The sequence below is a fragment of the Dermacentor silvarum genome, chromosome 2, assembly GCF_013339745.2.
Source record: "Dermacentor silvarum isolate Dsil-2018 chromosome 2, BIME_Dsil_1.4, whole genome shotgun sequence".
NCBI lineage: Eukaryota > Metazoa > Arthropoda > Arachnida > Ixodida > Ixodidae > Dermacentor > Dermacentor silvarum.
Genome location: NC_051155.1, coordinates 32,289,451 through 32,311,146, shown reverse-complemented (window position 1 = coordinate 32,311,146; position 21,696 = coordinate 32,289,451). Strand labels below are relative to the sequence as shown.

The window sequence follows — 21,696 nt, the reverse complement described above, 5'->3', positions numbered from 1 at the left end:
GCCGCGCAGTACGCAGTTGATGCTAGAGTACAACGCCGCTCGGTATCCCTCCCTCGCCCTTCCCCCTTGCTCTCTCGCCGGTGCCTCGAGCACCGGCGAGAGAGCGACATGACGCCTTATGATGAAAATATGTCATAAGGCTGTTTCACGTGGTGCGATTTTCACACAGCGGCGAAGCAAATTCCGTCGCTCAGCGACCGCCGCGGGCTCTTCCGATGCGATTCCAACATGTTGGTTGCTCCGTCGCTGAGTCGCAGCGATCGGCGCCGTCACAAACCTCTTCATCGCTACAAATTATGCCAGGTGCTTGCACACTCAATGGTTCTTCTGCAGAAGCAAATACGCCTCCAGGAGAAGAGTGGTGGTTTCGAGATATATTACCGAAACAACGGGGTACTAAACGAAACCACCCCACCGATGCCGCACTAGCCGCACGCTCATACTTGTGGTATTGTGCAGCGTTTCACTCGCCACGGTTGCACACTAAGAGATCATAAAGTCTCAACGCTTTTAAACATTAAAAAATAGTGCACACATTCTATTTTCAAATAATAAGCAAATTTTAATATGGCTAGTTTCCACGTTTTTATTTAGCGATGCAGGCTAGGATGCTACGTGATCAGGGGGCGACCTTCGGCATCACTGCGAAATCACGATGTCACAGACGTATGGGAAAGCTGTCAGCGAAAATCGCTCTGCGACGTGCGCAGCAAAACAATTTTTTTGACCCCAATCGCGCCATGTGAAACAGCATATAGGTGAACGGCCGCTGGATAAAAAAAAAAGGCACGGCCTGCCGCGTCGGGTGCGCTGCAATGGGAGCGAACATGACAGCTGTAGTTGCACTGTCGGCCACTTGGATGGGCCGAACGGCACTAGCCATCGTGGAACGCGTGACGGCGTTCCAAGCACGTTCCTGAGGCATTTGCTATGCCGATGTCAGACAACAGCCCCCGACGTGTGGTGCCGCCGCAGATCACACAGTTTTCAATGCATGCGGCAGGCCGCACCTTTTTTTTTATCCAGCGGCCGTGATAGGTGTCGCCTTCGGCACTTTGAGTGGCCAATGCCATCGTCAAGCCACCAAGCCAATCGACATGAAAAGTCAAAATGGCCGCTCGGGCCGGCGCGGGGTGGCAGTTCGCAACGTATGATGCGGGAACGGTCCCACGGTTGTGACGCAACAGCGGTGTTACCAATGCATTGGGTTCTATGGGAGCTGTGCCAGGACCGGCAGAAAACGATGTAACAGCCGGGAAAATGCAGCACCCAGGAACGTAACAGCGGGCTTCTACTGTATTTTCTTTTTTATACATTGTTGGCCATGTCACCGACGCTTCCTCAAAATCTAAACTAGCAAAGCCTCGTTGATTTAGTATTTGCCGACCACACCCAAACCGCAGAATAAGCCCAGCCAGTAAGTCGTAAAGGCCAAGTTACTAGAAATTCTAGTAATGTTGGTAAAGGCTGCATTTGCAACTGGCACGATTTGACGTGCGAGTTTCATTCCACTCTTACATTCCGCGATCATGGCCGTCTGATCCCACTGGTAACACAGGCAGATCATCGCTCTGACCACTGAAGAAGTGTGAAAAGCGTGAAAAGAAATAACATAAAGGGCATTGCCAGGAAATCGCAGCCCCGGATTATTATCCACGAATTATTAGCCTTTGGCCTTGCCAAAGACAAGCGTATGTGCGTATAGCAGCGCATTGACAAACTTGGGCCGTATTTTTAGATGATCACTTTTAAAGATATGTACTTTCCCAATACAGTGTAGACCACTTATAACGTAATTCGCCGGAGTCGCGAATATCCGCACTATAAGCGGTACCGCACTATAACCAAAACAACTATTTTATTGCAATAATGGACACTCCAGGTACATTTCTGCTGTCACTGTCACCGTGCTCTAGGTTCCGTATTCGATTACTAAATAAATTAACAAGCACGGTGTCACGTGTGCACAAACATGAACACATCTTGCTCGTTGACCGCGGAAACGGACTGTCAAAATGCTTGAGTGACGAAGCGAGGCGCGCGAAATTGACCTTCGTGCTATCATGCCTCTCGCTTCAACGCGACCTATAAGCGGCAAAAACACGGCGCGCGGCAGACTTTCCCTATCGCAGATTGCTTTCAAGATAGGGCCAAGGCGATCGTATCTCCTAAGTGGATCGTCGCAGATTACGTCCTGCTTCAGTCCACTGAAACCGTTCCGCATTGCTTTGCTGGCGAAAATCCTCTCCTCCTGTTTGCGCCTGTCCCGAACGCAAGTTTCGGATTCTCCGAACGCCTGTGATGAGGCCTGATTTCCGTCTGCCTCCGCACACATAATCACTTTCCCTTTAAATGCGGCATCATGATGAACTCGGTACTTCATGCTGATAGAGCAGACGCAGAGAATGTCAAGACAGACGGTAGACTATTGCCTAAGCACGTGTACTGCAGCACATGGAGGAAGCTACGGTAGCTAGGCTCGAGAGTAGCTAGGCTCGACGCGCATGCGAGGCGGCCATTTTGAAATGCTGACGGCTATATGGTAACACAGATTTAGGGTCATACTCGATTCTAACGCCCACACAATTTTTGGACCTGCTTTATCGGAAAAAAAGTTCTCGTTAGATTTGAGTAAATACGGTATTTGTGGCTTGAGGGGAGCGTCTGCCGTCCAGGTTGACTGCCGAACTTCCAGGCAGCTGCACTGTAACCGGTATTTCGTCTCCCGCAACTGCGCTATAAGCGATGTGCATATACATAGAGTGCTATGAGAAAATTAACGGGAGTCTGAAAAGACCATATTATATCCGGTCCTGCGCTATAAGCGGTTACGTTATAAGTGGTCTACACTGTATTTTGCAAGACTAGCACTGGATGCATCAACGGGCGGAAGCGCTCCCACAGTGTGATAAGATAGCGTGCTTGGCAGTGTGCCAAGATTGCTGTCGCTCGTAGATGCCAGTGCGTGTTGCACTAGTCACGTGAAATTAAAGCTACCCCCAAAAGTGACGATTCGAGAATATGGCACACCTTTTTTGGCCACTACTGGAATAAATTCACTAATCTTAAGCCGAATCCGGACGAATTTCGAACTCCAGATTATTCGGAGGTTATGGCAGTCCCCCTAGAGTACAAATTATCGAATGGGGACTGCAATAGCCTATTGCTCAGCCTTGGGGCCGTATTCTGAAACATTCCACTTTGGCGATATTTCGCCTAGGTGAAAGTCGCGTTCAATAAGTCAACCGGCTGCTTACCCATGATGTCAACATGCACTACCAACACGCGCACTCAAACGCTCCGCAAAAATACGAGACGGCGCACCGTGCGAGTGCAGAGCAGCTCGAGTGTGTTGTTTTCGAATGTATCGACCACAGTACGACACAGGCATGTTCGTTTATTGAATATGTGTCAGGAGCACGCACTGACACATATAAGTCAACCGGCTGCTTACCCATGATGTCAACATGCACTACCAACACGCGCACTCAAACGCTCCGCAAAAATACGAGACGGCGCACCGTGCGAGTGCAGAGCAGCTCGGGTGTGTTGTTTTCGAATGTATCGACCACAGTACGACACAGGCATGTTCGTTTATTGAATATGTGTCAGGAGCACGCACTGACACCGTGACGTCAAAATGACGTACACCGGAACTACAGTATACACCACTTATAACGTAACCGTTTATAGTGCAGAACTGGCTACAACGTGGCCTTTTTGGACTCCCGTTTACCCTCCCATAGAACTCCATGTATACGCATACTGCTTACAGTGCAGCCGCGTGAGACGAAATACCGGTTATAATGCAGCTTCTGCGGCAAAATCTCGCCGACAAGGGCGGCAGCGAACACGCTTCTCAACAAGGTGTGTGCTCCCAGCCGGCATATGCATTATTCAATGTAATCAAACTCTCGTTAATTCGGACTTATTTGGCTGCACATCAGTTAATTCGGACTACTTTTGGAGCTCGGTGAGCGAGGAGCGCCGCAAATGTGCGACGCAAAAGAGCAAGAACGGCGCTAACGTCCAAACGAAACGAAGCGGCGGAGTCCGCATCGCCACAGCCATCTGTTGAAATCGTACGTGAATGACGGCAACGCCGAACGCTTCGAGCCTATTAGTGTCTTGAAAGCCTGTATTCTTGCGTTGACCGTTGTGCATAACACTGCGTTGGACGCGGGCTTTCATAACTGCGTAGTCGTCATCCACGATCGCGTTGATAGCGGCCGCGTTTTTCTCTGCAGCGGTTGCGGCGAACAGTAGTTTCGTTTTCACTCGGTACGCACGTCAGCCGCGTGCTTAAAAAACTGCGCAGTTGCCATCAACAACAGCGTATCAACATGCTTGGTCTACATGTTTTGCATACATGCAGGGCTTGAAATAGTTGTTTTGGTTATAATGCGGTACCGCTTATAGTGCAGATATTCGCGACTTCGGCGACTTACGTTATAAGCGGTCTACACTGTATTAGGTGGCACAACTTATTTTCCGGTTTTGCTGAACCAGCCAATCAGCGCGCGCCTGAAAGCAAAAAAAGAAATACGCCCTAATGGAACATTTCAGAATATGGCCCTTGCACGTCACCATGATATCTACTCAAAAAGAACAGTAATGGCAACCCGGAGTGAAGTCTACTGCATAAAGAAACTCACTCTTCGATGTCACATATCTGTGTACCCCCTACATCACTCCCTTTCACATACACTGTATGTAGGTACCTCATTACACCTCTTCAACTACCTCTTCATGAATATCTTGTCTGCATTCCTTCAAGCCCATATGCACACCCTCAGGCAAACCTTGAAGTATCAGTCGCTTTGTGCATTAGTAGACCAGTCCATTAGTAGACCAGTATCTGCACTTTCAGAAAATGCTGGGCATCTTTTTGCAGCACACTGTGGCCACAGCCACACCACGAATTGAGGTGCTTCAATTAACGTTTTTGTGACAAAGAGTGATCGTGGTACACACTAACTGGTAGGCATACAATGAACCACTATTACTTAAACTATAGGGATTGGGTTCGGAATTTATCAGAAGTATGCTTTAGCCACTAGCATGTTTTAAAGGGCACCTCACCAGGCCCCCCTACAAATTTTGCTTAGACACTAAAAGCTGCAAAGCACGTACTAAGAAGCATCTTACCAAAATAATTTTTCAGATCGGTTCATTTTTGGAGGAAATAGAAGACGCTAACTGTCCCGTTACCATGCCGCCAGGAGGCGAGTGCCACTGCCAACGGAGACACGCTCTCCCTCTGCCTCTAGTAGCGTTCCCGAGCGGTGCTCCTTCCCTCTGCCTTCTCCCATACCGGAGCCGAGGGGCATAGCGCAATGTAAGCCCCACCTCCTTTGTAGCGGCGTTGCGCCTTCCGCATTAAATGATTAGTCATGGCCAGTGACGAAATAGGCACTGCGAAGAGGCATGTGTGCATGTGTGACCATGGCTCTCTGGCTGGGAGCAGGCTGCCTCGAGAGTGAAGGCGTGCACTGTTTGGTTTGATATGTCAGCTGTTCTCGTGGCGAACAGCTCAGTAATACTTTGCAGACACGATTATCATGTATAAGCGACACTTGTTTGTTAAAAACGGCTAAACCTGGTGAGGGGACCCTTAAGCGAGCATATATTAAAGAGGTTTTACTGTAGTTCATCTGAAGGATATCCAGGCCACCCCACTACAACTCTCAGTGACATGATGTGTACGTTGTGACCATCGTATAGTTCTTGCATTCTGTTTACGATGACAACGGAAGATTGAAAACTGCAAGCGCAATGGCAAGGCACCTACCAATGAGCTCATGCCGTCGTTCTTCCATTTCTGTCCGGATGTCTGCCGGTGGATCTTCATAGCACACCTCCTCCCTGCACGTGGCCAACAAGATGCGCCAGAAAATTTACCCTTACAGCACACTTTCGGCACTGGTTGAGCATTACTCAGGCAGCTTTTCAAAAGTTTATAGTACCAGTAATGTACCAGTTGTTTCAAAAAATGCGTTCAAAGTTCCCTAAAGACACCAAAGATGACATAACTAGCTCACGAGTACTGCGCGTGTATGAGTTCCTTGTTGTTGCCGTCTTTTCGCGCTGTTTAAACTTGAAAGATGGGATAATTAAATGAGTTCCTTTGGATTGCTTTTACCACCAAGGTATACATTTACAAATGACTCGAGCTAGCAATTAGACAAGCAATTATGCAAATCAGAGTAACTAACTTCTCAGCCAGAAGAGCCTGATGAATGACAACAATGGAAGACTTGTAGCCCATTATCTGAGGTGCTCGTAGCCGTTCCAAGGCATGCAAAAAGCTAAAAGCTACAATTTTTACAGCGTAACGAAACAGAATATAGCTTAACACATTAAATATTCTTTACTGGCAATATACATCACTTCTACCTTGTGTGCAAATAAGTCTTGCACCCAGCTAGTTGACCAGATGCACAGCAAGAAATCATGCAGCTCGGCGCTTGACAGGTATGCACCTTTTGTCAAGAAGACTCATGGCCAGCTACAGGGTATGGAATGGTCAAAAGCATGGGTTGCATGTGCAGGTGCTAAGCAACACATGCACATCTTACGGGCTGCTCCAAACAATCAAGCTGCCATTCTGAGACCTGGTTACTCAGGCCTGTTGACAGACGAGCTCCCTCCAAGAACTATGTACAAGGTACAATGGTAATCTCACAGACCACCACTTTACTTTGTTAAACTCTTTGAATACCACATACATTTCTCTAATTTGCTCTGACCACACACCTTTTATGGGTGCATGAGCACTTTATGATGCTGGTTTATCTTGATGCAGCACACAAGCTACAGCACACTTTCAGCAGCAGAGACTGACACGCAACACATCTTTTAGATAACAGTGACTTTTTCAGCGACTGCACCTATTTGGCATGCTTCAGGAACTTGTCTGAATAAACTTGTTTGATACAAGTACCTTTCTGCTATATGGTGCCTTGCACTGCCACAAGAGGGGAGAGCAGGCAGCATTGCAATTTCTTTTTTTTGTATGCATTTTTTGCAATTTCCTCCGCCACATCTTTCAAAGCCTTTGAAACTTTCTTTGTGAGCAGAATTTATTTGTCGTAAAACTTGACGCAACATTCGGTAAATCGCCAATCAAGTCCAATTTTGTAAACTTTATGAAAAATTCTGGAGAGTTGCCAGGTATGTGGACAGTGCAGTGCAGGCTGTGGCTGTGTATCTTGACCCCTGCGATTCTTTAAAGGGACACTAAACAGAAAAATCAGTTGAGCTGTATTATGCTCCTACAATGTCAAAAAAAACCCGCTCCTAACATGAGAAGAAGCTTGGCAGGTAAGCCAGGAAAGATGCAAAAACAAAAGATGGGCAACGAATGTCACCTTGAAGTTCTTCGCGCCAGCTAGCCCAGACTTCATGAATTGTGATGACGTCTGTGTGGGCCTAGTTAGCTTTTATCATTAAAAGATGGACTCTATTGTGTCCTAAAAAAGCCAAAAGCCAAAGACTGAACTTAGAAAATTTCAAGAACATTTACTGAACAACGGTCCATATAAGAAAAAATACTACAAAATCCTTGACGTCACACTGATGTAATGGCTCTAGAATTTCGGCACAAAATTCCAAAAATGAAACTTTGACATTCATTTTCCCTTCCAGTAATCACCGCATTAAAGTGAAAACAACCAAAATGTAGCTTCTAAAGAATTATTCATTTGCCTAAACAAATTTAATGTTTCTCTTTAATCCTTTGACTGCCAGTATTTTTTTTTTGCTACTGGTCCTCAGCCCCTGCTGGGTTTTTTTCGCATGTTGATTCAGTGTACATATCACGCTACATAGAAGCAAGTTTTCGCAGTGACTTTCTCCTATTTCAGCATTTGTGAACATATCCTGCATTTCTTTGTCATAGTCCGAGTGGACAAACCAGCCACACTGGCCATGATGATGGCCCTATCCATTATCAGCTGCGGCCGTTCTTTTTTTTTTTTTTTCGCGTGTTGGTTCAGCGGACATTTCGTGCTACACAGAAACTAGTTCTCCCTCATTCTTTTTTTTATTCAGAACTCATAAGCAGTTACAAATAACTTCGTCTGTGAAAGTGTGGATGGACCTGCTTGCTACCTGCACTGGTTCACCGTAGCTGCCCTGCCAATGCAAAGTAACAGAGCACCGAGACATTTGTGCACCTGCAATATGAAATTTAACTTAAAAGTTTTGTATGTTTAGATGATTTCTCCATGAATGGTGCAAAAGGCATACAATGTACTTTTTTTTTGCACTAGTTGCTTCAACAGAGGCACAGGAAGTGCTCAAAACACACGGGCATACCCGGCAGTGGCGGTCAAAAGGTTAATGTGCACCCAGAGCAGGGTACAGGAGCCATTATTTACATTCTGCCTCCATTGAGAGTTGGTTGAATATCGAACCCATGCCCTCGTGGTCGGCAGCAGTGTCGACAGCCATAGATCCGCAGCAGCAGATTCTCGCACTGTGTCAGACTTTGTGAAAAGACAATCTTTGCTCACACACTTACCCATGCTCCCCACGACAGTAGATGGCTCGGCGATGGATCAGGTCCACCACCCCGCTGTGCTTTGCCTCGAGCCCTATGGGCAAGTGAAGCAGGGCTGCATTGTACTGAAGCTTGGACCTGAAAGTGCAACAGAGGATCACCAATTGTCTCACTTTTCTTAGGACTTCCTTGTGTCCTTTTGACGAGGACAGACAAGAACCCAACATTATAAAGTATAGACCACTTATAACGTAACTGTTTAAAGTGCAGAACTGGCTGCAACGCCAAGGTCGATCCACATAGGTCGCGAAGCTTCGGGCGAAAAGCGGTTCAGAACCAATTGTCACCGACATCAACAAGGGTGGTTATGGGAGCAGCGATTGAAGTGCGACTATGTTTGGAGGGAATAAACACTGGGAAAGAGAAAAGCGTTTTTAAATTAAAGCGAGACGCAGTTAGATTCATTCAACGAAAATAAAATTCCTAATTCATTTTATATACGCATGGCGAGAAAAGATACAACTGTATTTTACTTGATCATTATCAATAAACACCTTTCTTCAGGGCCCACCATGAGAGCGCCCATCGATAGCGGCGGGCGTTGACGCCGCTATCACTTGCAATGCCATGCAACTCTTGGAGTGCATGGAAAGGCGCTCGTAAAGTTCACCTGTTAGAATACGCCCCCCTCACATGTTGCGTTGTTTTGCATGTCGACAGTTTGTCTGAATTAGGTGACGCGGATAGTTTTATTGTTTCTTAACCTGTGCAGTCAAAAGTAGTGAGTTGCGACCGTTAGATACTTGTTTACTTTAGTTGTTTTCGTGCAACAGCGCTGGCTGACGGGATGGCATCCGACGAAAGGACGAGCACTCTACGCAATCGCCCAAAGCGTTCGTCGACCTCCAAAGAAAGTATGTTCTGTGCAGCGATGCGATTTCGACACCTGTACGGCTGATATTTTCCGGCATCGCTTTTCACGCTCTAAACCCGGAACGCCCACGAAGTCGAATGGCAGGGCAATTGAATATACAGCTCTAATGGCAGGCCTCCGAAAACAAATTTCGCGTCTATGAGAACAAAATGACGTCACTTCTGTTTTTGACAAATATGACGTCAAATTATTTTTTCTTCCGCCAGAAGTGTTCCCTCCTCACACAGATGGCGCTAAGCCCCATGAACCGCCGATAAGCAACCATGTTTTGAACGTATGGGCTTGTATGGAAGCTTCGCTACCAGATGTATTTACCTTGGCAACGCGGCCTTTTCCGACTCCCGTTTACCCTCCCATAGAACTCCATGTATGCGCATACCGTTTACAATGCAGCCGCGTGAGACGAAATACCGGTTATAATGTGGCTTCCGCAGGAAAATCTCGCTGACAAGGGCAGCAGCGAGCACGCTTCTCAACAAGGTGCATGCTGCCGGCCGGCTTAAGCATTATTCAATGCAATCGAACTCGTTAATTCGGACTTACTTGGCAACACAACTGTTAATTCGGACTATTTTTAGAGCTCAGTGAGGAAGGAGCGCCGCAAATAGGCGACACAAAAGTGCAAGAACGGCGCTAGCGTCCAACCAAAACGAAGCGGCGGAGTCCGCATCGCCACAGCCATCAGTTGAAGTCGTACGTGAATGACAGCAGTGCCGGAACGCTTCGAGCCTATTTGTGTCTTTAAAGCCCGTATTCCTGCGTTTACCGCCACGTATAACATTGCGTTGGCCGCGGGCTTTCGTAACTGCGTAGTCATCCACAATCGCGTCGATAGCGGCCGCGGTTTTCTCCGCAGCGGTTGCGGAGAACAGTAGTTTCGTTTTTACTCGGTACGCGCGTCAGCCGCGTGGCTAAAAAAATTGCGTAGTCGCCATCGATGATCGCATAGATACCGACCGCGGTTTCGGCCGCGTGGCTAAAAAAATTGCGTAGCCGCCATCGATGATCGCATAGATAGCGACCGCGGTTTCGGCCGCGTGGCTAAAAAAATTGCGTCGTCGCCATCGATGATCGCATAAATAGCGACCGCGGTTTCGGCTGCAGTTGTTGCAGCGAATGGTAGTTAATTCGTCTAGACTCGGTGCGTGCGTCAGGGCGTGTGCCTTCAGCCCCGGAAAGTCGCTGTTCGTAATCGCGTCGATAGCAGTCACGGTTTTTTCCGCAGCGGTTGCGGCAAGTAGTTGTTTCGTTTTGACTCGGTGCAAAGCTGTCGAGTTTGAAGAGCACCGGCTTCGTCGCGATGTGCGCGCGATAGTAAAAAGCGTGTCTACATGCTTTGTCTACATGTTTTGCATACGTGCAGGGCTTGAAAATCGTTGTTTTGGTTATAGTGTGGTACCGCTTATAGTGCAGATATTGACGACTCCGGCGACTTACGTTATAAGCGGTCTACACTGTACTTATGTTTTATGTAACCACTTGGAAACTTAAACTAGTCCCATTAACAGCTGGCAGGTGATGCATTTGCACCAGCCGACATGATAAAGGTGTGAGGGGTTGATCAGTGCAAACGCCTTTCTACCAAGCTGGTGGATCACAGACTTCCGAGTCCAGGGCTGAATGACTGTGATTTAGGACTGGAATGCTAAAGCTAAAGCATAAACAGGTGAGGTCAAAAACACATTGAATATTTTATTACTACAGTTGAACCCACTTATAACGATTCCAGATATAACGATCTGTCGGATATAACGACCATATTTCAGTTCATTTACAATTTTCCAACCCTCCCTATTGAAACTGCTTCCAGATACAACGAACACTTTTTAAATCACCATACTGTTACAATGAGCGCTTCGAACCTGGTCACAGTAAAAAGACTCATTGACGTCGTGACACCGAGCCCCGGTGGACTTTCCCAGCTCGTCTGCCATCCAAAATTGCTCGCCTCTCGAAGCGGCCGTCGTACCGAATGCACTGCGTTGCCATAACGCCGTGAATGAATGCAGTCAAACGACAAGAGATCGTAGGGTACTGCAGCATTGTAATCAGTCACAAGCACAGCGAAAACTGAGTCGATTCCATCCAAAAACAAGTTCTGATTTCAGTTGACTTATCTATGAATTGGATAGAGACGTATCGAGTTACAGGTTGCTAACATAATGCTAAAAATCGCGAGACTTAGAATATTTGTTTTAAAATGGTCAGTTTTGTTGTTATTCAAATGTAACATGAGGGTCAAGTTCAGGCGACGAGAATCATGAAAGAAACTCATGTTACAATGGAATAAATATGGTATATGAAGACCAGCTAATACAGTTTTTTGGAACCAAACTTGGGAATGAACTTCTGCTTCATATAAAAGAGGCGGCTTCTCATATTCCATCTGTCATTAGGAGATATTTTGTGCATAATGTTTCAAAATATTAACTGTTCTATTAAAATATGTATACTTACAGTGTGTTTGTTGGCACCATTAGCGTGTTAAAATAACCCCTTTGGGTCGTCAACTTGGCTTACAGGATTTTTTTTTCTTTTCCTTACACTACTAAACCACATGTTAAATCTATAAGACCATCTATTACTTGTGATTGTGTTTTTCTATTGTGCCAATTTACCTTGTAAAACAGTTTTTCTTATTTGCACTAACACAACTTTCACATACTTGCTTCCCTATTAGTCTCTGGCTATGGGTCTAGACAGATTTTTCAGCATTTTTCTGTGATGTAAAAAGAAATCATCTACCTGCCAAAGCGGTGCACCAATCCAATCATTCATCGATCAAGGCATTCATCGAAAATGTAACCTACTAGATAGTATGCCCACCCCTCATGTAAAACCCCGAAAGGGGTATTTGAGGTACTAATAAATAAATAATAAACGGAAAATTGAAAATGACCTAGACAGAGAAGGGGGCTTGCACGAAATCTTGCCTTGGCTCTCCAAATTTCGAAAGTTTGACAGGTGGTAAATGATGCTAAAACCTGACAATGAAAGGGACCCTGCTCTTTACCATTGGCACAGCTGAGGATCAACCCATGCAGCTCCACCGACAGCTACATGCGAAGCGGTAATCGAACCACATAACGCACAGTTCACACTTTCATCTGTCTCATAGATTGAACTTCATGAGCTGATGGTAACTCATAAAACCCACCTGCCCACAAAGCTAGGAACACCCTCCTGTATTTTGAAGGAAAAGAGGAAACAAAATCTTGCTATGCAATAAAATATCGCCATAAAACACAGATGCACTGTTAAACTGAAAATCTCAAATTAAGAAGTTCAGTACAACATAACTTCACTACTTATTTAGCTTTAAAGGGCAATAAACACTTGATTCTTTTCAACAGATGTTGCATTGATTAAAAAAAATATTTTCCAGACCTTCATTTAGAATTGAGCTGTAATTGGTGCTGCCATACTAATTTGGTGTTTTAGTAACAGTAGACCATACTGTACATCTTGATCCCTAGGTACTAAGTTACCAATAACTTGCAACATTATTGTTACGCAATGCTAATACACTCCTCAGCATGTTCAATACTGTGTTTTCTTGCAGCAAATTTGTAAGGATTAAACTTCACAAGAAATTTTCTGATCCTATTCGATTTGAAATCTACTATTCGGTATTCGCACACCCAAGTTTTTTTGCTGTTCAAGCGAAACTGCCAAATTTTTCCTTCTTATTTGGTTCGCATCACCATGAAAAGCGACTAGTGAGGTCACAGATACAGGCCACTATCAGCACGACCAGGGGCGGTATTTTGCGAAAATTCTTTTATCTTTACAACTTTTTCACCTTTCAACACTGGTTTGTGCAATGCCACACCACTGCTGTAGCTAATATTTGCCACTCAGCATAATAGATTACAGGAACAGGATTGAAAGAAAAGATTTGTGGCCTCGATGCCCAAGACCCAGTTGAAGCTCGGGGACACAAAATGTGCCGTTTCATACCTAGAAAGCAATGATGCTGCTGAACATTGTGGGGTCTCACATGTGCTCTTGGGACAAAGGAACGACACATAGTAGTGCAAACAATCAAAAGGGCATTTATTGCACCTTTCATACACTAATACATACTAGCCGAATTACAACCAATAGAACATTCACACGGGCGCGCGACAAATCAAGGAAGTCCGACTCACCGCGACCCGATAGCGAGCGAATACGTTCGCCCCATGCTATGACACCATCGCCTAGTCGTTCACGTGTACGGTCACGCGAACGGTGGCGCGCTCGAACGATCCGTGTTCGTCCATACCGGTGTCCTGCTCTTAGCCTCGCGCGACGGTCGCGCGAAGCGGGCCGGCGCACGCGCGAAGCGTTCGTGCGTGTTGGTCGCCGATCCCCAGCCAAAGAGAGAGCGCCTCCGACCTTTTTCCCCCAAGTGACCCCGCCGTTCGGTGGCGCCAGCATCGCGACACTACGCAGCATCGCGACACTAGCGCCATCTCTCGCAACGCGCCGCAACCACCGCCGGGCTTAGCCACGCAGAGAAGCCGGACTACAGGAGACATGAGGGGAAAACAACATCATGGGACGCGTGAGAATCGCGCATCCCCACATCCCCCCAACCTTAAATCACTACACATACGCCGGCGAAACATGTCACAAGGCCTATCAACGCGCGCGTCGCGAACAAAAGTTAGTACATGCGACAGTGGCGCCGCCGAGTAAATGTCCACGCGTTATCCGCAACATGCGAGCCGATATTGACTCTGGGGTTCACCGCTGGCGTCCGTTGGTCACAGCACCACGTCTGCAGATTCGATGGCACGACTCCAGCCCAGGACTCCGGAAACAGCGACGCAGAAGTCGGCACGAGCAAGCGTCGCTCGCGCCCTGCTGACGAGAGCCGCAGTAGCCGTTGGTGACTGCCGGCTCTTTTCCCAGCCGCCGAGGGTTGCGAGCCGGACATTGGCGGCCGCCGAAGTCGCTGCGCCGAATTGACCACAGGCATCTCCAAAGCCTGGGGTAGCTCGATTGTAGTCCGGGGCAGCAGCGCTGACGATGTGCAGGTGACAGCAAACCAGGGGTGACTCCGCTCACGCTGCGTACACTCAACGCACTCGACAAACACTAAAGTAGTGCAAGGGAGAGGAATTCGGCATACGCATCGCCCACGTGGTACGATGTTCAATTCGGCTAGCAAAAATTTCGGGTGGCATTTCAGATGCTAAGTTCACGTGAACAAAGCTTGTTTTTTTTTTTGAGTCGAACGAGTAATTTCAATTCGTGCGAGGCGAACTAATGAGGGAAGAAAGGTGCGACATCTCAACACCACGGTCCACCAGGTTGTGTCCCTCAACGTGCGACAAGCGGCTTTGTTAAGCCTTAGGCCTAATGCGTCGCTACTTTTGACAACAACCGGCATCCAAAAAAAAAAGAAACAACACCCAAAATGGGCACAAGAACAGGCAGCCGCGAGGAGACGTTAGCTCTGTGAGGTGGTCCTACTCCGCTCGGTGCACACAGCATTCGAGTTGACGGCGCCCACCGTCCCAGACGGTGTCGGAGCGCCCGGTGCCAGGCCGCAATACCAGTCAGCCCGTAGCGGCACCCGTGGCCCGCGGCCACCCGGCTCCCTGAGCCTCGACTTCCTAAGTCAAAGATATGGAAGAAGCTATGTACATAAGAAATTCGGACCACCCACGAGGCTTCCGTACTCACTCGCTTCAGGCTTGCCAATGCTCCGCGGGCGCTAGGCCTCGCTCTCCCAGGATGCAGACCACGTGGCTCTCGTATACCGACGAGTGTACAGTATTTCAACAAAACACTCGCGAAAAGGCTTAGCATGTCGAAAAGTTCAAACACGCTACAGCAACCGTCGCCTCGCTCAAGAAAGCACACCGCCGACACTAGCGATCAAAATCCACGCTAGGACTACGCTTCGGTTGAAACATCTCAAACCGAGCAAAGCTGTTAAAATTATCGTCCGATGCCCGGTCGCGCGAAGCGGGCCAGCGCACGCGCGAAGCGTTCGTGCGTGTTGGTCGCCGATCCCCAGCCAAAGAGAGAGCGCCTCCGACCTTTTTCCCCCAAGTGACCCCGCCGTTCGGTGGCGCCAGCATCGCGACACTACGCAGCATCGCGACACTAGCGCCATCTCTCGCAACGCGCCGCAACCACCGCCGGGCTTAGCCACGCAGAGAAGCCGGACTACAGGAGACATGCGGGGAAAACAACATCATGGGACGCGTGAGAATCGCGCATCCCCACAACATGATACACCCTACACCCGCACAGGGTATACACCCGCACAGGGTATGCACAGAAAAAAAAAACAGGCAGAGGTGCATGCTGGTATTTCAGTGTTTTAGTGTGATGCAAAAAGCCAAAAAGAGTCAGCCTACCTGAGTTGCCCCAAGACTTTGTGCGGATTGGCTCCCATGCGGTCCAGCTTGTTGATGAAGGCCACGCAGGGGACTGAATAGCGGCGCATCTGACGACACACAGTCAGTGTCTGTGACTGCACCCCCCCAACCTGCACACCCCCAGGCCGAAGCATCAGGTCAATAACATGCCACTAAGTCTAGAAGCTGGCTGCCTTGCCACCACCACAGCTTCCACATGAAAATCAAATGTTCACTGTCTACAACTATTACGGCCTGCCATGCATACAGTTCTTGTGGCCTAACAAACATTGAGCTTTGGCATCCCTGGTAAGGCACATTGACATGTTCAAGCTCTATGAAGAGAAGCGAACAAAGCAAGTATAGAAACACACAAACACTAAACGGTCTTCTTTAGAGCATGCCCCAAATATACCACTGGATTCAAGGAGGACTTTCAGTGACTACAATATACAGCACAGCTGACATGAAAATGTGTTTTTTTTTCTTCGATAGCACACCGTCCATGGCAACCGACATTGAATCTGCAATTAAGGTGGGTTTTCATTACACAGTAGCCATACAGACTACATTGCACAAAGAACAAGAAGAAGAACAAGAATGCCACGAATAAGTGTTCCAGAAAAACAGGACATAAGGATCTGTGTGACAATCACTAATAGAGGAACGAGAAAAAGGGGAGCCGAGCTGCTCGATTTTTGTTAATCACAACTATATGAAGCCAAGGAAAGCATAGAAGTTAGAAGCATAGAAAGCATATCACCTTTGCGTCTTCTTTTTTCCCTCGAACAGCCAAAGACTGAAACAGCCTTGCACACAATATCGTTTCTATACCCTGCTCATCTGCCTTCATTGAAGAAATTGCCTCGCAACATGCCTTGTAACATTTTCTATTCTTTGTATCTCATATTTTTTTTAACCCACCCCTTACGTAATACCCCAAAAAGGGGTCTTTAAGCAAATAAAGTGAAAGTGAAAGAAGTTACTTATAGTTTTTAATTAAAGTGTATAAATGATAAGCTAAAGGGACATAAGATTGGACGCAAAAACAACTTGCCACCTATGGGAGCCAAATCCACAACCTCCACACTACCAATTGTGCTATGGCAACGGCCGTTTCGATATCCACATTTTTTGGGTATTATTCGGTGTGAATCAGGAAGCAAACGGGGATAGCCGATATTCTAGTTGACATTAAGAGGAAAAAATGGAGCTGGGCAGGCCACGTAATGCGTAGGATGGATAACAGGTGCACCATTAGAGTTGCACAATGGATACCAAGAGAAGGGAAGCGCAGTCGAGGACGGCAGAAAACTAGGTGGGTTGATGAAGTTAGGAAATTTGCAGGTGCAAGTTGGAATCAGCTAACGCAAGACAGGGGTAATTGGAGATCGCAGGGAGAGGCCTTCGTCCTGCAGTGGACATAAATACTGTTACGTGTAACTGATGCCCAAGGCTATTTACACTTTATTTACAGGGAAGCTAACGGAGGCCAAAATGGCGATGTTACAGTGGAATCTCAATGATACAATCACGGCTAATACGAATTTCCGGATGATTCGAATTTTTCTGTAGTCCCGGCCGAGCCCCATTACTTTGCAACGTGCTAGAGTACAGTTGTTACGAATCGATTTTCGACCCGCGTTGGTTGATACGAATAAACGCCGCCCCACCGACGGCCGCGAAAGAGAACGGCGCGCAGTCACGCGCTTTCTCCCTTTCTCTTTTGGTACGGAGGCGCGGACGCGACACCGGACAGCGCAGAGGCCGCGACTGGGCACGAAGAGTTTGAAGCGGTGGCGCTTTTGTTGCTTTTGTGCTTTTCCCCCTTTTTGGCGGTCGCCCATCGGACGGAGTGGCTGCTGTGCTTCGGGCCGCGTTCTTTGCGTTTGCGCCATTTTGCCTAGTCGCAGCGAGCTATGTCGACCGAGATACGATCTCGGCTTATTCGCGCGGCGGTACGCCGAGGCAGGGGAGCCTTCGTTGGCGCGTCTTTCCGTTGACTGCGTTATCGGTGCCGATGACACAGGGCGATTGTCGGTTTCGCTGCTGGAGTCACACGGTGCAAGCTAGCGCGGCACGTTCAGTCGGGTGCTCCTCCGCTTCTCCCGCTAATCGCCGTATTTTTCTTGCCGTAGGAGGCTTGCGCTTCCGTATTCCGAAGGCGTGCTTCGTCCAAAATTTCTTGTCCAACGAGCGACGATCCATCACTAACCTGGGAGCTCTCGGTAATCCGAATTCTGCGTGTCAAGTAAAGACGCCGGCGTGGTTTACGAAGCAGACAACTGCGGTTGCCATCTTGCCCCTGCCACAGCAGCAACCAATGGAGAGACGCCTTTCAGCACGGCAGCCAATCGGAGGCCTGCTTTCATCGGAGGGCCCGTGTGACTACCTATTGCAGACCCGCGCTTCTTTTGAGTTTGCGCGTTTGTTACAAGATGGCGACGACGGATGAATTGAGAAGCGGAACGGCAAAACTTTGAGCTTTTGAACGATACCAAGATGGCGGCGCTCGGTGGCGGGAAATACGAGATATGTCTCCGTGAATTGCGGTGATCTGGCGCAATTTAAAGCTGTTTTCTCGCCCTGCGCACTGACGAATAAATCTTTTTCAGCCACTTTTAGTGTGTTTTCAGCCAAACCATTTTGATACAGAGTAGATTAGGCGTTGCAGATACCGAAACGCGTGGTTTTCAAAAACCAATTTTTCTTGCGATTTTCGCGATCTGATCCCCTCATCCCCCCATAATTTGTATAGTTTTAATTGCGTTTCGATGATACGAATTTTGGCTAATACGAATATTTTTCATGACCCCGTGAGATTCGTATCATCTAGATTCCACTGTATATCAAGAAGGAACCCGTCGTCTTTCTTCTCCTCAGTGTAGCCACTCTGTGGCAGCTGTTCCGTATCATCAACCCCAGCATGAGAAGGACCGTCCCAGTGCTTAAGCTACACATCCACGGTGAAAGGTGTGTGGTATGGCTTTAGTCTCACCACGTGAACGATGTCACTTGCAGCTGACGATCACGCTGAGATCGGCGGGGATGATTTCATACGTGACATCCGTCACTTGTCACACCACAATATAGGCTGATGATGATGATGATGATGATGATGACATATGTGTACAAGTTCTAACCCAAGGAGTGTTAGTGTCGATGGATGAGCAACATCCTTTTGACCAATGGTGTCCCACTGTATATGTATGCCACCCTAAGGCATCAAACCTGCCAGAGTAGAGACCCTCACTATTTCAATGAACAAGGAGGGAAACTGCAGGGCCCAATGTTTGGTAGTCACAACCATATGAAGCCAACAGATAATGAAGGCAAGGACTGCACAGGACTGTATAGGACAAGGACTGCATAGCACAAAGACTGCATAGAACTGCAAATTATCACTAACACTATAGAAAGAACATAAAACAAAAATACATTAATTCGTTTCCATGCTGCGTTTTACAATAAGAACTTCCATGAAACACTCAGTAGATGTACACATATATTGCATCGTAACAATACGACGTGAACAGGCTAAGGTGCCATGTGCCAACAAAGCTCCTGCACATGGCACTGCAAAATTTCTTCAAAACATGTATTTGTCCAGGCCACATGTTGTTTTTCCCATCATGCACAGTGGCAAGGTGAAAGCTCCATTCAAACTTTGTTCTGTGATTGCTTGCACACAGTTGGTGCTGCTTTGGGTGTTCCCATTGCCAGTTGTTTATAACTATTTTAAAAACACATAGTCATTCCTAAGAACAACAATTTTGCCAGTTTACAAGCGTGCCATCCTCAATGAAGGACGTGACATTGAACATTTGAGGGCTTATACTGCGGAATACCGGGCAAGTAAAATTGTCACAAAAGAACCTCACAAAGAGCATTATTAACTGCAACCAATGTGATTACAAATGCTGCATGCTGTACAAAAATGTTTTTCTCTCTCAGCCCTGTACGTCTCGACTGGCTCAAATACAGACTGCAAACCTGCACTGCCTGTTTTGTTCCCTTATTAAACGTCTTACGGTTTTCTAGTGGGCAAATTTCATAGCAGGGTGACAGCATGGCATGACTTGGCCAAAATCACTGCAGCATGGCATCTACCAGTGTGCAGTTAAGTGTGTGCTGCACTGGCGGATCCAGAGAGAGGACCCTGCACCTCAACCGCCGAACCCTTGAGACATGCCAGCTGACAGTAGTACTGCGCGCACAGCAAGCACTTCGACCTTGTGAAAGCTTCACTGCGGCAGCGGATCAGTCACTAGAATCATCACATGCCTCCAGACATCAGCTTAATTGACACAAAATGCTCTGTAAATCTTCCTTATAAATTGAAAAAATGGTTCATTGCATTTATCAAAAGCGTTTGCTTCATTAAAGCGAGATTTTAAATGCATGGGTTTCTATGGGAATTTTAAGGAAAATTCTGATTACTTTGATATATTTATTAGTTCATTATATTGAAGTGAGTGTCATTATAAAGATGCTTGACTGTACGACTAAATCAAATAAGCAAGTCTTTATGTGTGTGTAACAGTTTAATTTTCGTTTGAGCAGACAATTCCTTGAGGTAACTTGAAGTTTGTTAAAGTGAAGCTTTATTGTCTACATAGGGACCACAATGAGATGTTTCCACTTTATGCAATTTCCTGGTGGATGTTCTCACCACCATGTACTGTAATAGCTCATTGTGAGTTACCATTTTAGCTTTGAAATCTCCTTAGGCAGGCCAGAAATAAGCGTTTTCGATGAAAGATGACGTGATGACGATTTCCCGCAAAGATGGACGATTTGCCGATTTCCCGCAAAGATTTGCCGCTATTGGGAATCACCACTGCAGTCAAGTTTGAATTATCAGGCAAAGGCTAATTTTATGATTGAACTAATGAATGTTTGGTCCCATACAGATGTACTGGCACTAGCTGGTACCTTCGGCCAGGATCGAATTTAGCGAAAAATGTAATTTATATCAACGAAGTGACATTCAGATGCACCGTCAGTCAGGCATGAAATCTGGTATAACTCACAGCACAGAGCACAAGCACGGCCCCGTCGAGCACACGAAGGGCACGCTCAACTTCGATGGTGAAGTCGACGTGGCCAGGAGTGTCAATGATGTTGATGGCTGTGGAGCCCCAGTAGACCTGGGTGGCCGCCGACTGGATCGTGATGCCTCGCTGCCGTTCCAGCTCCATCGAGTCCATCACAGCGCCTACCTGGTCCTTGCCTTTCACCTGTAACCCCCACAAAGCACTGAGCATTCCCTCGGCAATAGAGGTGCATGCAAGAACTTCCCCCCTGCCAAAACGAGACTTAACTTCAGCAATGCCCGAGGCTTATCACAATTCAAGCACCTCACATTTCTAATTAATTTATGCATAGCCACGTGCAAGTGGATTGTCATATGTAATTTCTTGTGTTCATAATACATTTTGTATTCTTATGTAATCCCTTTAGTTGCCCACATGCATGCAACTGTGTGTGACACAATGTGGCAGTGATCCGCTTTTTCTGCATATGCTCATGTAAAACCCCATAAAGGGCCTTTGAGGGTTCTAATTAATTATAAAGATGATAATGACTTTATTAATGCAGAATCTTTCCTCACACAATTTTCTACCTGTTGCACAAAAAGGAAAAAAAATTGGCGCCATCAACTGTTTGTATGAACCACAAACAAATAAAATTTACTAAGATGGAACTTACAAAAGATTATTATGATCATGACATAAGCATCATCTCTTTTTCGTAATAACAATATTGTGTTCAGCTTGGCTCTGGAGCTTTATTTAAATATAGTGTTATCGCCTAAGGAAATGTCTCTCTCAGCTTCCTCACAGAGCACTTCTGTAAGAACAATGCTTCTGTAGCCACAGTACAGTACTACGTACTAA

At 46.9% G+C, this 21,696-nt stretch overlaps 1 protein-coding gene across 7 annotated transcripts in view; it reads right to left on the bottom strand.

Annotated features, from left to right (window-relative positions):
* LOC119441408 (elongation factor G, mitochondrial) overlaps positions 1-21,696 on the bottom strand; it is a 139,031-nt gene that overhangs the window by 103,977 nt on the left and 13,358 nt on the right. For all 7 annotated transcript variants that reach the window (XM_037706033.2, XM_049661247.1, XM_049661244.1 and 4 more), the window contains exons 4-7: positions 20,830-21,036; positions 15,797-15,927; positions 8,525-8,641; positions 5,792-5,865 (exon numbers count right to left, since the gene is read on the bottom strand). In XM_037706033.2, the coding sequence (XP_037561961.1) occupies positions 5,792-5,865; positions 8,525-8,641; positions 15,797-15,927; positions 20,830-21,036 (529 nt within the window). The remainder of the gene's footprint in view (positions 1-5,791; positions 5,866-8,524; positions 8,642-15,796; positions 15,928-20,829; positions 21,037-21,696) is intronic.